This window comes from Drosophila ananassae, chromosome XL, assembly GCF_017639315.1.
Source record: "Drosophila ananassae strain 14024-0371.13 chromosome XL, ASM1763931v2, whole genome shotgun sequence".
Taxonomy (NCBI): domain Eukaryota; kingdom Metazoa; phylum Arthropoda; class Insecta; order Diptera; family Drosophilidae; genus Drosophila; species Drosophila ananassae.
The window spans coordinates 12,747,058-12,760,533 of NC_057931.1; the positions used below are offsets into that span (position 1 = coordinate 12,747,058).

General features: G+C 42.4%; 2 protein-coding genes across 3 annotated transcripts; one reads left to right on the top strand and one right to left on the bottom strand.

Moving 5' to 3' along the window:
- Positions 1-10: 10 nt before the first annotated feature.
- On the bottom strand, positions 11-2,117 carry LOC6503015 (myosin regulatory light chain sqh). Of its 2 annotated transcripts, none has more exons than XM_014905798.3 (3): positions 1,951-2,117; positions 520-1,020; positions 11-455 (listed from the first exon to the last, which is right to left on the bottom strand). In XM_014905798.3, the coding sequence occupies exons 2-3, from the start codon at positions 937-939 to the stop codon at positions 351-353; spliced, it is 525 nt and encodes a 174-aa protein (XP_014761284.1). In that variant the 5' UTR covers positions 940-1,020; positions 1,951-2,117; the 3' UTR covers positions 11-350. The 2 variants fall into 2 exon arrangements, with proteins under 2 accessions (XP_014761284.1, XP_001963407.1); XM_001963371.3 differs by lacking the exon at positions 1,951-2,117 and adding an exon at positions 1,790-1,905.
- Positions 2,118-2,171: 54 nt separating this feature from the next.
- LOC6503091 (transmembrane protein 132D) lies at positions 2,172-12,678 on the top strand. Its single transcript, XM_001963372.4, has 13 exons — positions 2,172-2,920; positions 3,134-3,429; positions 3,497-4,627; positions 4,688-4,893; positions 4,947-5,106; positions 5,163-5,563; positions 5,630-5,988; positions 6,053-6,484; positions 6,552-6,687; positions 6,749-6,872; positions 6,936-7,371; positions 7,430-7,689; positions 7,758-12,678. Exons 1-13 carry the CDS (start codon positions 2,875-2,877, stop codon positions 7,770-7,772), a joined length of 4,002 nt encoding a protein of 1,333 aa, XP_001963408.3. The 5' UTR covers positions 2,172-2,874; the 3' UTR covers positions 7,773-12,678.
- The last annotated feature ends 798 nt before the right edge of the window (positions 12,679-13,476 follow it).

The following is a 13,476-nucleotide window of genomic DNA, read 5'->3' on the forward strand; positions in this document are numbered from 1 at the left end:
CATTTGTATATACAATGGTGAGAAAAACAAACTTTATTGCCACATTCTTGTATATAAGTATGTATTTGTATATAGGTAATATATATGTATATTCAATGAGTTAATACTTATGAAAGGATTTTTCGGGGAAATCGTGTTATCAGGCTCTTGTTCACGCACTAAACTATCGTACATAACCATTACTTATTTTTTTTTTAAAGTTTGTTTTGTTTTGTTTTTAATTTAAATGCACAGGTAAGTACAGGAATCAAATTGGAAGGAGTGATGGTAAAAAAAAATTATTAAATTATCAAAAAACGAAACTCATGATGGATAGCTCGGAAAGGCTGAACCGGATAAATAAATTTTATCTACTGCTCATCCTTATCCTTGGCGCCATGCTTCAGGATGCGTGTAAATTCCAAATAATCAAACAGGCCGTTCTTAATAGGCGCCTCCCGATACATCTCGTCCACCTGCAAAGTTAAAAAAAAAAACATTTTTAAATAGAAAAGCAAAGCAAGATAGTAATAGGCCTACATCTTCGTCTGTGAAACGATCGCCCATGGTGGTGAGGAGCTCACGCAGCCTATCCTCCGGCAGTACACCCATGTTCTCCTCGTCAAAGCATCCAAAGGCGTTCTTGATCACGTCCTCGGGATCGGTGCCTTGCAGCCGCTCACCGAACAGCGTAAGGAACATGGTGAAGTTAATCGGACCGGGCGCCTCGTTCATCATACCATCCAGATAGTCATCGGTGGGATTCTTGCCCAGCGATGCGAGCATATCGTGCAGATCCTCCTTCTCGACGAAACCGTCACGGTTCTGATCGATCATGTTGAAGGCCTCCTTGAATTCGGCGATCTGGGCCTGATCGAACATGGCGAACACATTGGAGGTGGCGCGCTGGGCACGCTTCTTGGTGGTGGCGCGACGTCCGGCGGTTTTGCGGGATGACATCTTGATTGTGATTGGGTGCTTCAAGTGCCGGAGTGCTGAAGTGATGGAGTGTTGGAGTCTGTGGGGTGATGTGGCGTGGATCTGGATGGCAAAACAACAGAATGAATCGGATGATAAACATTAGTATTCATATCGACGATGTAAAAAGCACAAGCGATCGCTCGCATGGCTTCATGAGTATAATGTCTATATATAGGCATATTGCAGCGAATTCCGATGAAACCGATTTTTCGTCGCTCCCCAAACTGTGTCAACATAAGACGCACACACACTCGCCTTTCTGTGGCCGCAGCTTCTGAGTCATTCGCGCAAATGGCCAAAGCTGACACGTATGGGGTGCCAGTGATGCCCACAAAAGTTAAAAAAAAAAAAAAAAAAAAAAAAAAAAAATTGACCTATAAATTATTCCAAATATTTAAAAAAAAAATGTCTTTTTTATAAAAATACTTAAAATATAAGATATAAAGCTGAAAATGATATATTTTTTACTGTTTTTTGAGTTATAGCTAAAAAAAAACATAAATAAAATCTAGCTAGAAGAAAGCCAAATGCCCAACTCTAATGCCTGCTAGTGCGTGTATGGGTGTATATGTGTGTGTTTATCAATGCTGTTGAACTGCGGCTTTACAAAAACAACACAACTAATTTGGCTCATTGAAAAACATTCACAGCCACACATTCACAGCCGCCAAGCGTTCAATTGAACGCCTTAAATGGCCCGAAAACAGCAGCTTACGCCGGGCTTACGACTACTACTACCCGTTGGCACTGACATCTTGGCACTTGAGGGCCAAAGTTATGCAAATCGACATCTGCAGCTGCTGATTTAACACTTTCTTTGTGCACATACCCAGCGGATGAAGAAGCCTCCGAACACGAAAGGCGATTGTTTTCTTTTGAGCTCTGACTCACATGCACACACACACACACACAGCCGCCCTTTTAGGGGCAGCGCCCTCGCCCCCAGCTCCCGACTTTCTTACACTCCGTTTCATGAATCTTTATACTCACAGCTGCCGAATGCCGATATTGGTGATTAATACTCTTTCAATTTAGTGAATGCAACCAGGAGCCAGCTGCACTTTTGTGTGTTTAACGTCTTTGTCCAAAAAACTCGGTTAATTTAGCTGGTCGCTTATGAATCAGTGTGACCAATATCTGATATTTATCGATAGCCTACAGTGTTGAGAGGCTTTCAAAGACAATTCGATAGGTTAGAGTGTTGGAAAATATCGATAGTTCGAAATGAAAATATAGGTTCGACATCCCTGGCCAAAAGACGAGAAAAGGGTGTTTTGGGAAATGTTGAATATTTGCGTTAAGTTCTGAGACCTGAATGAAAAGCCATGCACCAGTGGCGTTAATTGATAAGTGCAGCATTGGCGTTGGCAGGCGCCTGATTAGTGTTTGTGGCGTGCGATCGAGTCCAGTTGTCGTTATAACCGAGTGACTTTTGTGACTGCATTTGCATGGAATCGAAAAATCCTAGGAGATGTGTCTATACCACAGAGTAACTGAATGAGAGCACCAGTGTGTAGGTATATGTGCGCGAGTGTGTGTGTGCCAGCGCACTGGTGTTGGTCGCCACACTGAAAGAATCAATAAAGGATGTGCTGAAGTCCTGCGGATTGCTGCGGCCACCCACAGAGAGCAAGGAAGCGAGAGAGAAAAAGGACGAAAACACGGTCTCGCCCCCTCGCATCGAAATAAAAATCAAGTTGCATTAAAATTTATATATATGTTTATATATAATTGACTATATATTCTCCGATATGTGATGCACTAACGGTAAAAAAAAGAAATAGTTTAAAAAGCAAAAACAAAAAAATAATACAAATTAAAAAAGAGAAAAAAACTGGAAAAAAAAATCAAGAAACCTTGGAAATTAAAATTAAATAAAAATTGAAAGCCTATTTCGTATTCCTTTGAAACGTCATGATGAAGTTCTGCCTGATAATTGCGACACTAGTGTCGATTGCATGTAAGTAACAAAAAAAAAAAAAAACAAAGTGGGTGGGTGTGGGAGTAGGGAGTATGAAGAAGAGAGAAGGGAGGAGGTGTTGGACGTGCTGGTGGAGGAGGAGGAGGAGGAGGAGTGAGTGCCTCCACCTGCTCTCATTTCCCCTTCTCTCCACACACTTTTTCAAAATCTTTTCAATAATCCGCCATTCTGTCCAATCGTAATCCCCGCCAGACTCTGTGGAGGTACACTTCGAGGCACCCGATAGCGGCTTCTTCCTGAAGCACGCCCGCCAACCACCTGTAACGCCGGAGATCGCCAATGTGCAGTCCACCTCATCGGCAGTGCCGCCACTCCGGCAACGATCCTCCTACGATTCGGTTCTATCCCTCGACCGGTTCACCGTGGTGGAGACCACCCAGCCGGTGTCCATACGCGCCAGCTACGGCCCCTTCTCCACCAAGCAGACAGTGCCAGCTCGCTACATTGTGCCGGACACGATGGACAACCAGGCGGGCGACTACATGACCGTAAATATTTCGCAATTCCAATTCCAATTCCAATCGCTCTGAATGATAAATTCTTGTCTCGACTTAGAACTCGACGGCCACTCTGCTGGAACTGCAACAGCCCAACATGCATCTGGATATCTCCGCCCATCTGGTGCGCACCAGTGTCTCGCAGGATGCGCCCGTACTCCGTGTCCTCTTTCATGCCGGCGCCGATCCTGGCGGCCACCTGCAACGCCAAAAGGTCTGCGTCCTCCTGCACGTGGCCATGGCCTCCGAACAGCCGCTAAAAGGACGCTGTATGCCCGAGGGCGAGGACGGAGTTTGTGTGGCCGAAGTTGTGGTGCCGTTGGCCTGGTGGCCACCACTACCGCCTCCCAATCAGGACGGAACTGGTCAAGCGCCGCCCAAGGTACCGCAGCGCTATGCCCAGGTCTCGTATAGCGTTTTCGAGCCACCGCTAAGGAATCCCGAGCAATGCGAACCAAAAGTCCAGATCCAGCCACTGACCACGTTCGCCCAGGTTCCCCTGCTCCCCGCCCGCACCCCCTACCGAATGCTGCGCGCCGACGATGCCGTCACCTTCCTGCTGCCGCAGCATCCACTGTATCCGCTCTCCCGTCTCCATGTGCCCGTCTTTCTGCATCAGTATCCGGATCAGCGGGTGGCCGCGTTCACGGTTCGTGCCCGAGTCAAGGCTGGACTGAGAATACTGGGCGCCACCGCCTCCACCGATCTGTGGAGCGTGTCCGTGGAGAAGGAGAATCCGAAGCATACAACCGCCCGGGTAACCGCCTTCCGCAAGGAACAGGAATCCAGCCTGGAGTCGTCGATGTCGGGTGGAAATTTCACTGGCGAAGTGCTGGAGATATTCTCGTGGCTGCTGGAGGTGGCCGAGGATCCCAATGATATCGTCGACGGGGGAAAGATCGTGTGGTCGGTGACCCATGTCTTCGATACGCCGAAAGACAAGGACTCCGGCGAACTGGTGGCACCCGATGACACCAAGAAGCGACTCATCGCCAAGCTGGAAATCAACAAGGACGACATCCAGGCGGTGTTGCCGATGGCCAAGATCTGGGAGGTGATGAACACGGCGGTGCTGACCGGACGGCAGGTGGCCCAGGCCATGAAGGTGTTCATTGTCTCGCAGGCGGGCAAGGTGGCCGACGTGACGCTCCAGAGCTCCTGTCACGCCGAGGACGAGAGTGTCATCAAGGTAGGTGGCTCGCATCGAGATGGTAGTGGTTTCATTTAACCTTCTGACTCCCTCTCTTAGGTTTCATCGTCCTGCAGCTCGGTGTATGTGGATGGTTCGGAGCAGCGCGGCTCCTCCAATGCCTCCGTTATTGTCAAGTACGGCACCTATGTGGGCGTGGCCAAGTTCATTGTATGGATGCCGGAGTTCCCGCTGGAGGTCTACATATCGGACTTCCGCCTCTCCCAGATCAAGGGCTGGAAGGTAACCGACGACAATCACTATCTGTAAGTATCGGAGAGAGAGCTGGTAATCCCTGGACTCATCCAATCCCTTCCAGCCACAACAAACAGTCGCGTCGCAGGAAGAAGAGATCGTACGTTTGGGGCCAGCATGGCACCAACTATTACAGCAATCTGGGCGCCGACAAGACGGTGTGCCGGGCCCGATACCAGCAGAGTCCTGTGGAGGTTTACGCCAAGTTCCTGGCCGTGGATCAGGTGAGTTCCACATCCCAAGAGGTAGTCTACTTTCGATACTGATTCCTCCTTTGCAGAACTCCGGACGCACCAGCTACTTCATCTCGCGGCGCACGGGATTGAGGGTCACGGATCTGGTGCAGCCATTGCTCCGTGTGGCGGATCCGAAGATAGCTTCGCTTAAGGGCCGCATCCTGCAGGGCAAGTCGATGGGACGCACCGATGTCCAGGTGCTGTCGCCCATCACCGGACGCGTCATCGGCACCAAGGAGATCCGGGTGGGCAGCGACAAGGTCAACCTATCGAAGCTAATCGTGCGCGTCATATCCGGCCTGCAGCTCACCATCAGTCCGGACAACACCATCGAAAACGGCTACCTGGCCGAGACCTCCGTCACCCACAAGCTGACGGCCCAGTACCAGGAGGGATTGCTGGACATCGACCTGGAGTTCACCGACGGCTCCAAGACCCCGTTGCGGTAGGGACTGGGAATCCTTATCACTGGAAGTTGGAGAGAGATTCTAAATGTATACATATTTTGCAGGGACATTGCTGTGGAGGATTACTTTTTGTTGGTGGAGAGCCTGGACACCGAAGTGGTGGCCTTTGCTCCCATGCTGGCATCCCATCATCCGCGCGTCATCGCCGTCGGCGAGGGCAACGGCAACCTGCTGCGAGTCACGCTCCTGCTGTCCGAGGAGTGCCGGCAGCGTCGGAGCACTTTGAGCAGCACCAAGCAGAACAAGTCGAATGCGGCGCCGCTGGCCAGCGCCCTGGCCTCCATCGAGGTGGACTTCAACAACGTGGACATCGTGAGCAAGCAGGAGGCCATCCAGAACGATGGCACCGCCAACAGGGAGCAGAAGAAGTACCGACAGAGCGGCGATCTGGCTGACATAATTGGTGAGTGTTTCATAATGACTCCAAACCTTAAGGACTTGAGGATCATGCCATGTTCCATTTTCAGTGGGGATTCCGCTGCGAGATTCCAGCCAACAGTACGAGCCAACTGTCCAGGCGCGTCAACATCGCGGCAGCATCCAGGCCGTCCATAAGAATCATCATGGCGTGAAGGGTGCCGCCGGCACCGGCACCATGTCCTCCATGGAGCTGGGCATGTACGTTCTGCTGACGGCCTTCTGCTTCGCCATCATTGTCTTTGTCATCTCGTGCGTGGTCTACGCCTCCAAGTTCAGGCCGGCCATGATCGAGTCTGGACTGGATCCACTGTCTGTGGGCAAGGGCAACGGTTCCGGGGGATCGGGTGGATCGGGCGGCTTCCGGGATGTACGCCTCAAGGAGTCGACGACGAATGCCCATGACTGGGTGTGGCTGGGACGCTCCACCATCGATCGTCAGTCCATGGTGGCCGAATCGAATACGCACTTGAATGCCCGGGGTATGGGGGAATAGTTGGGATGTATTTGTGATCTTTTTAGTAATAAAGTCTCGTTTATTTGGAGCAGATTCTCGCATGCGCATCACCAGCAATCCCATCGTCAACTACGACAACGGGCGACGGGTGAGCTCGTTCGACCAGCAGCCCAAGCTGCAGACCCACATCGTCCCAGCCTCGAATCTTAACAAGCAGCACGCCGACCAGTGAGTTTGCCGGCTAGCCTGGCACGTTAGATATCTTAACTTATCCTCTAATCCTTTCCAGTTACTTGTCCAACGAGCGGAAGGACAATGCCTTGGACTACAAGCCGCCAGTGCCGCCGCACAGGAATGTGGGAGCTCGAGCCTGTTTGCCCATCCAGCCAGTCCATGGCTCTGGTTCCGTAAAGGTTGGATTACTTTCTTGTTTAGTTTTTACCTATTTTGTAATATTATTTTGATTATCCTTGTAGGATATGGCCACTAAGAGGCACAGCCAGCTGTACAAGCGGGAACACTTGCCGGGCAATGACACAAACGCCAATCAGCCGTCCCATCAGATAGTCCAGTCCAACGGACATCCTCATCCTCATCCGCAACAGCATCAACGAAGTCACAGTCATAGTCACAATTTCAGTCAGGAGCCGATCATAAAGGCGGCCCACAACAAGATCAAGCAACAGCAACAACAACAGCAGCAGCAACACCACCAACAACAACAGCAACAGCAACACGAGGAACTGCACAATGCCGAGAAGCTGGTGGAGTACACGAATCCCCATCAGAAGAATGCATTCCAGTTCGATTCGCTGACACCAAAGAGAGTAACCAAAGCAGGAGCAGGAGCATCTGGCTCTCTCCTGGCCACGCCGCCAACAGCCATCCAGCCAGTCCAGGGCAAAATCAAAGGTGCAATCTATAGAAATATATTTGAAAATTGTATTCATATCCTTGTTATCCTTTGTAGTGACAGAGAACCATAGCATGGCGAGCAGCACTGGGGATGCCCTGAACTCAAATGGGACGGATGAGATAATGCGGCTACCGTCGAGCGCCGTCAGCCAGGAGCCCACCACGAAGTCGTCGCGTGTCAAGCGCGCCACCGTGGTGGGCAATCCCATGTTCTCGGCCACCGTGGACGAGTCGGTGGCCAGTGGCGAGCGTCTCGGTCTGGACGATCTCGACATGGACTACGAGCAGATCATGCATTATTTTGACAACCTAAAGGTGAAGTGTTTTATATATATTTTTTGGCATAGTATCATTTCTAATTCGTCCTTATCTCCCTCCAAAAGGAATCAAATGCCTGAGTACAGGAGATAATTGCTAAAATTCGCGAGATATTGTCCACGTTCCATCAGCGATATCAGACGGTTGCCACGCCCCTAGCCACACCCACTCGCAAACAGATGCAGCTGCTCGACGAGCTGCTGGTTGCCGGAGTGACCATGGATGATGGAGTTGCTCCTGCAACTGGATCAGGTGATGGTAAGGGTAATGGTAATGGTAATGGAGATGGAGATGGAGATGTATTTGATGCCTACGACGGAGCATTCAACGTCGAGAGCAGGCAGTTCTAAGAGGGCGCAATTCTAGCAATACCAAGAAGAGATCTTTAGGAAGACCACACACACACACACAGCCACACCCATAAACCCACACCACCCATCCAAACGCATCCACATCCCATCACAGACACACCCAATCACCCACTCACTTAATCACACACCCATTCGGAACCGAAAACCGTGCTGAAATCCGTGCTGAGAGAAAGAGGACGTGCCGGAAGGAGAAGACATATTTATTGCTAGGCCATAAGTTCATATTAAAGCATAAACCTATAGGCATATGGAAGCTGGGAGCTGATCCGAGCGAGGAGCGCGTGCTCGGAAGGAAATAATACAAAAATACCATACAGTACACATATATTCTATCTCTCTGTATCTGCATAAGTATATATATGTACGATGTAGTTAAGGATCAGCCATCATAAAGCCTAGCTTAATCCGCACATTGATAATCCCCAAAAAGGACCTTCACTCCACACACACACACACACACACACATACACTTGTGTCCTTTGGAAGTCTTAGTTTTTTATGTTTTGAAAGAAAAAAAAAGATATAGCATATCTATTGGTACAGATGTCCTTGATCCTTCCACTAGGATGTATGTGTATGTGTGTGTGGGAGTGGGAGTGGGAGTGAAGTAGAAAGAGAGGGAAAGCTAACAAAGAGGGAGATGGAACGATATCCTACCAGTTAGGAGGTAGAAGTTCCCAAGTTCCCCCTCCAATATGTGCCGGGCACCGCTCCCAAAAGTCGCTAGAACCTAACTATATAGTAATATATACACGATATATAAAAACAAAAATTATTTATATATATATATATATATATATTTATGATTATATAGTGCGCGCTAAAAAGAAAAAAAAAAAAGAAATTGCTTTATAAGTTGGTATTATCCAATCGTAAGAACTCTAAACTAGAACCACACCGACACAGAATCAGAATGATATATAGACGCTTATGAGCTTTATTTGATCGATTGCATTAAAAAAGAAAATGGAAGCTACAAAAATCGAAGGATTCCTCCTCGCAGGATGTGAGGAGGGATAGAATAACCAAATATTATATGATATTATCGAGCGATCCAAGCTTTATATAACAAATCTACCACATATTTAGAGCATACGAGCATATTTATTATTATTATTGAATTATTAATTATTGTGGATTATTATTATTATAATGTATTATGATTTAACCAACAAGGATTCAAATTATAATGCTTGAATAGTGAATTTTAAATAATAGACTAGACACACAGTCACAGCCGGAACAAAAATCGAATGCCATTAAGGATCTGTCTATATACCGTATATATTCTTATTTGTGTAATGTGTGTATCGGATATATACTATATAATATATTATATAGAGAGAGACTATATATCATAGCACTCCCCAAAAAAGCTACTCTTCATTCCATTAGAAAATCATTAGATAAAAAAAAAAACAAAAAAACACAAAAAAGCAACATGTATTTTGTCTTCTTTCGTTACCTTCGTTCTAGGATACTATACATTTCAATATCTTTCTATATCTTGTATCTATAAGTCTATAAATCCTGTATCCTCTACACTGTATACTGTATCCTGTATCCTGTATCCTGTATTCTGTATCCTGTTTGTGTCGAAAACTTATGTAGTTTATGTTTTTAGAATACCATCTAAGTATTATGTTTGTTTCTCATTTTATTTTTTATATTTTTGTTTTATTTTTTTTTTTTCAATCATTGTTTCATAATCATATGTTGTAAATTGTTCCGTCCAAAAAATAAAAAAAAAAAAATAACAAAAAATTTAAGAGAAAACGTAAACAAAAAGCTGAAATATAATGAGAAACAAAAGAAAGCAATCTTATATGATTTTTGTAAGGATGTAACGATTGTAGGTCCTTGGAAAACGTTTTTTTTTTGGACATTTATTGCACTATAACTGTACATAAGGTGTTTAGAGTGCAGTGCGTCTCACGGCACTATATAGCTATGATACGCACTGTACGTACTATTAATATTAAATTTGAGTTGCTATCCGTCGAAAATGAATGAAAAAAAAAGGACTGCGAAACAGACACTGAAACTGACACTCACACGAATGAATCACTATATATCTTAGTCTATCATAGAACTAGTTTCAATTGTTTGCTAGTTTCTAGCCAAGCCTCTCACTCGTCCTAATTTTAGCTTGATCCTTGATCCTTCATATCCTGACACATCCTGACACTCTGTCTCAGATCTGCACTGCCATTGGTGAAAAGTGAGATTTAGGCCTATTTGAAGCTTCCAGCATTTACCAATGCCATATATAACTAAACGACAAAAATATTACAATAATATTTAAACCTTTATATAAACTTATCCTTATGATCCTTACACCCAAACACACACAGGACTCACACACACACAACCACAAACACAGTGACATCCCAATCTTGGCAGCCGATCTTGGCCAGCAACGAGCTTACCACAGGCCTTCTTCCAAGCTTGCTTGTTAGATAAAAAATAAAAAACAGAAAAATTATAAAAAAATAATTAATTAAAAATAAAAAATTAATTAATAAACTACCAACAGCCTCCCTCCAAATATAGTCATACGCGTAGCTGATCTATAAACTGAAACAGCCAATCGGATTGTCACAATGCCTAGGAAAAAAAATTAAAAAATAATATTTAAAAAAAACACAAAGCATTTTTTAAACTACAATTTTATTTTTTATGGAAACAAGACTTTTTTTATACCTATTTTCCTTCAAAATATACCTTAAAATTTATATATATTAAATTAGATTTATTTTTTAGCAATTTTTCGATTTAAGTTTAAAAAAAATAATTCATTTATTTTCTAGTCAGTTCAAAGCGTTCAATTTTTTATTCGTTTTGTCACCCATACTGCCACACACACACGCATACACACACACACATACACTGATAGTTCGATAGCTTTTACCGCCCACCCCCTGTGCCACGCCCCTCCAGCCCTCTTACACCTAAGCTGTATGTATTTGTATGTAATATCCTTGAAAACAAAAAGAAAACAATTTTAAAATAATGCACACAAAAATATGAAAAATATATATTAAAAAAAAGGAAAAATACTTTTGATTTTATTTAAAAAAAAAAAACAGTTATTTTTCAATTCCATTCGATATATATCCTGGAGTATATAGCTCGTAATATCGATATATTTGTGGCATTCTAGCGACGGCAATGTGTAATGCTAAGAGAAAAAACAAAAAAAATTAAATTTTAATCGAAAAAAGATCGAAAAGATCGATTAATCGAAAAGATATCACAATGTTGTTTATGCTGCTTTTTTGCAAGAAAATGAGAAGAATTACAATTAGGCTATACCTAAAATATACATACAAGTCATATATATATATCCCTATATATATATATATATATGTATAAATTAATATATATATGTGTGTGTATGTGTACGAGAGCTAAATTCGCATAGCTTGGCATAAAATGGAAATAACCGTAACAAATCTTACCACTAATTAAGATAAGGAATTAAAAATTACGATAAATCGATAAATTCGATCAATTCGAGCAAATATATATACGAACAAACAAAAATATATAATGTTTTGCCATGTAAGTTCTATGAATGTCCCACCTGCCTGAATCCGCTTACAACAACAAAAAAAATCATAAAAACAAAAAAACGCAAAAAAAAGTGTATCAAAACTACAACAAAAAAAAATGTGAAAAAAAATCAAGGCTTCACACCCCCCGCCTCCCCCGCTGATTTGCACCTACTCCCCACATGCCCGCCCCCCGCCTTCCCAATTCAAGCGATATATCGATTGATCCGCCGCATAATTGTTAACATTTGTATCGGTTATCTAAACGTAGTTGTTGTGTATGTATGTATGTAAGTATGTAAATGTGTGCTTACCCCGAAAATAAAAAAAATGAAAAAGATAAAGCTAACGATTAACGATTAACGATAAACGATGTACGATGTACGATGAACGATGAACGGTAAACGGTAAGAGAGATCAAGAGGAAAGCAAAAAAAAAAAAAATTAATATTCAATTCTTGTTGTTATTGGCAGCGCATGTCTTTTAAAAGCTAGTGATATATGATTTTCTCTTAAAAATATCCGTTTTTTTTTTCTAAGCAAGCAAAAAATAAAAATAAATATATAAAAAATTGAATAAAATCAATCATTATCCTGATGATATCCTGCCCAAAAACCTTCCTATACACACAAACAGACACACACACACAGAACACACTCAGAGTGATCTCCGCGAAATGCTTATATTACGATATATAGTATATATACACACCCATATTTAAACAGCATATAAAGATTATGATATATATATATATATAAATCATACCAATTGTCTAACATTTTCGAGCAAGAAAAACCAACCCTTTTCAAATTCATCCAAAAATCTAAATAAAAAACGTAATACAAAAACGAATATAAAATTGCAAAAATAAATATAAATAAATAAATAAAATACACTTCTGCTTGCTGTTGAGTTCCATCATCGGTTAAAGCTGATCCTTTGATCCTTCCGATCGTTTGTACCTTATTTAAAAAAAAGAAGAAAAAAACAAACAAAAAATAAAGAAAGAAAAATATCATATTAGAGCAACAGAATAAAAGAGTAAGAGATTAAAAGGAAAGTATAGAGAAAGAGTCACCAAAAAAAAACGAATCGAAATGAAATTAATGTTGCCATGTAATAACACCTTAGTAGTCTATTATTATTATTATTATGATTATTATCATTATGATTATTATTACTATCATTATTATAATATTATTAAGCGAAGGACACATTTGGTTTAAACGAAAGAAGGCAAACAAAGAAGCAAACAAAAATATTATAAATATTCAAAAAAACGAAAAACTGACAAAATTAATTTAAATAAAAATAATTTATTAATAAACCACATATTATGAAATGACATAAAAATAAATCAATGCGGTTTTCTTTCTGGGTATGTGTGGGGTATGGGGTATTATAAACCCAAACCTTTTCCATTTATTTTGTATATATATTTTTAAATAAAAGTTAATAGGATATAAAATGGATCTAGATGATCACAAGTATCGGGTATAATTTAGTTAACATTTCTTAGAATTTATTGTGAATATATTATATATTTTCAAAATATATAGCCAACATTTTTTACGATTTATTGTGAATATATATATATATAAATACAGGTAACTTGGATATAAAATCGATAAAGGTTTGCATGAGTACCAGGTATTATATAGTTAACATTTTTTACCATTTATTGTAGGATGCTAACAATTAACCCTGTTTATTTTAAATATATATGTTCAAAAATATGATACTAGAATTGCAGAAGTACCGGATATTGTATAACATTGTTAAAACTTTTACCATTTGCGACGATTTTATTGATTTAAAAACATGGAAGTAAATGTTCGTAAGTACCAGGTATCACATA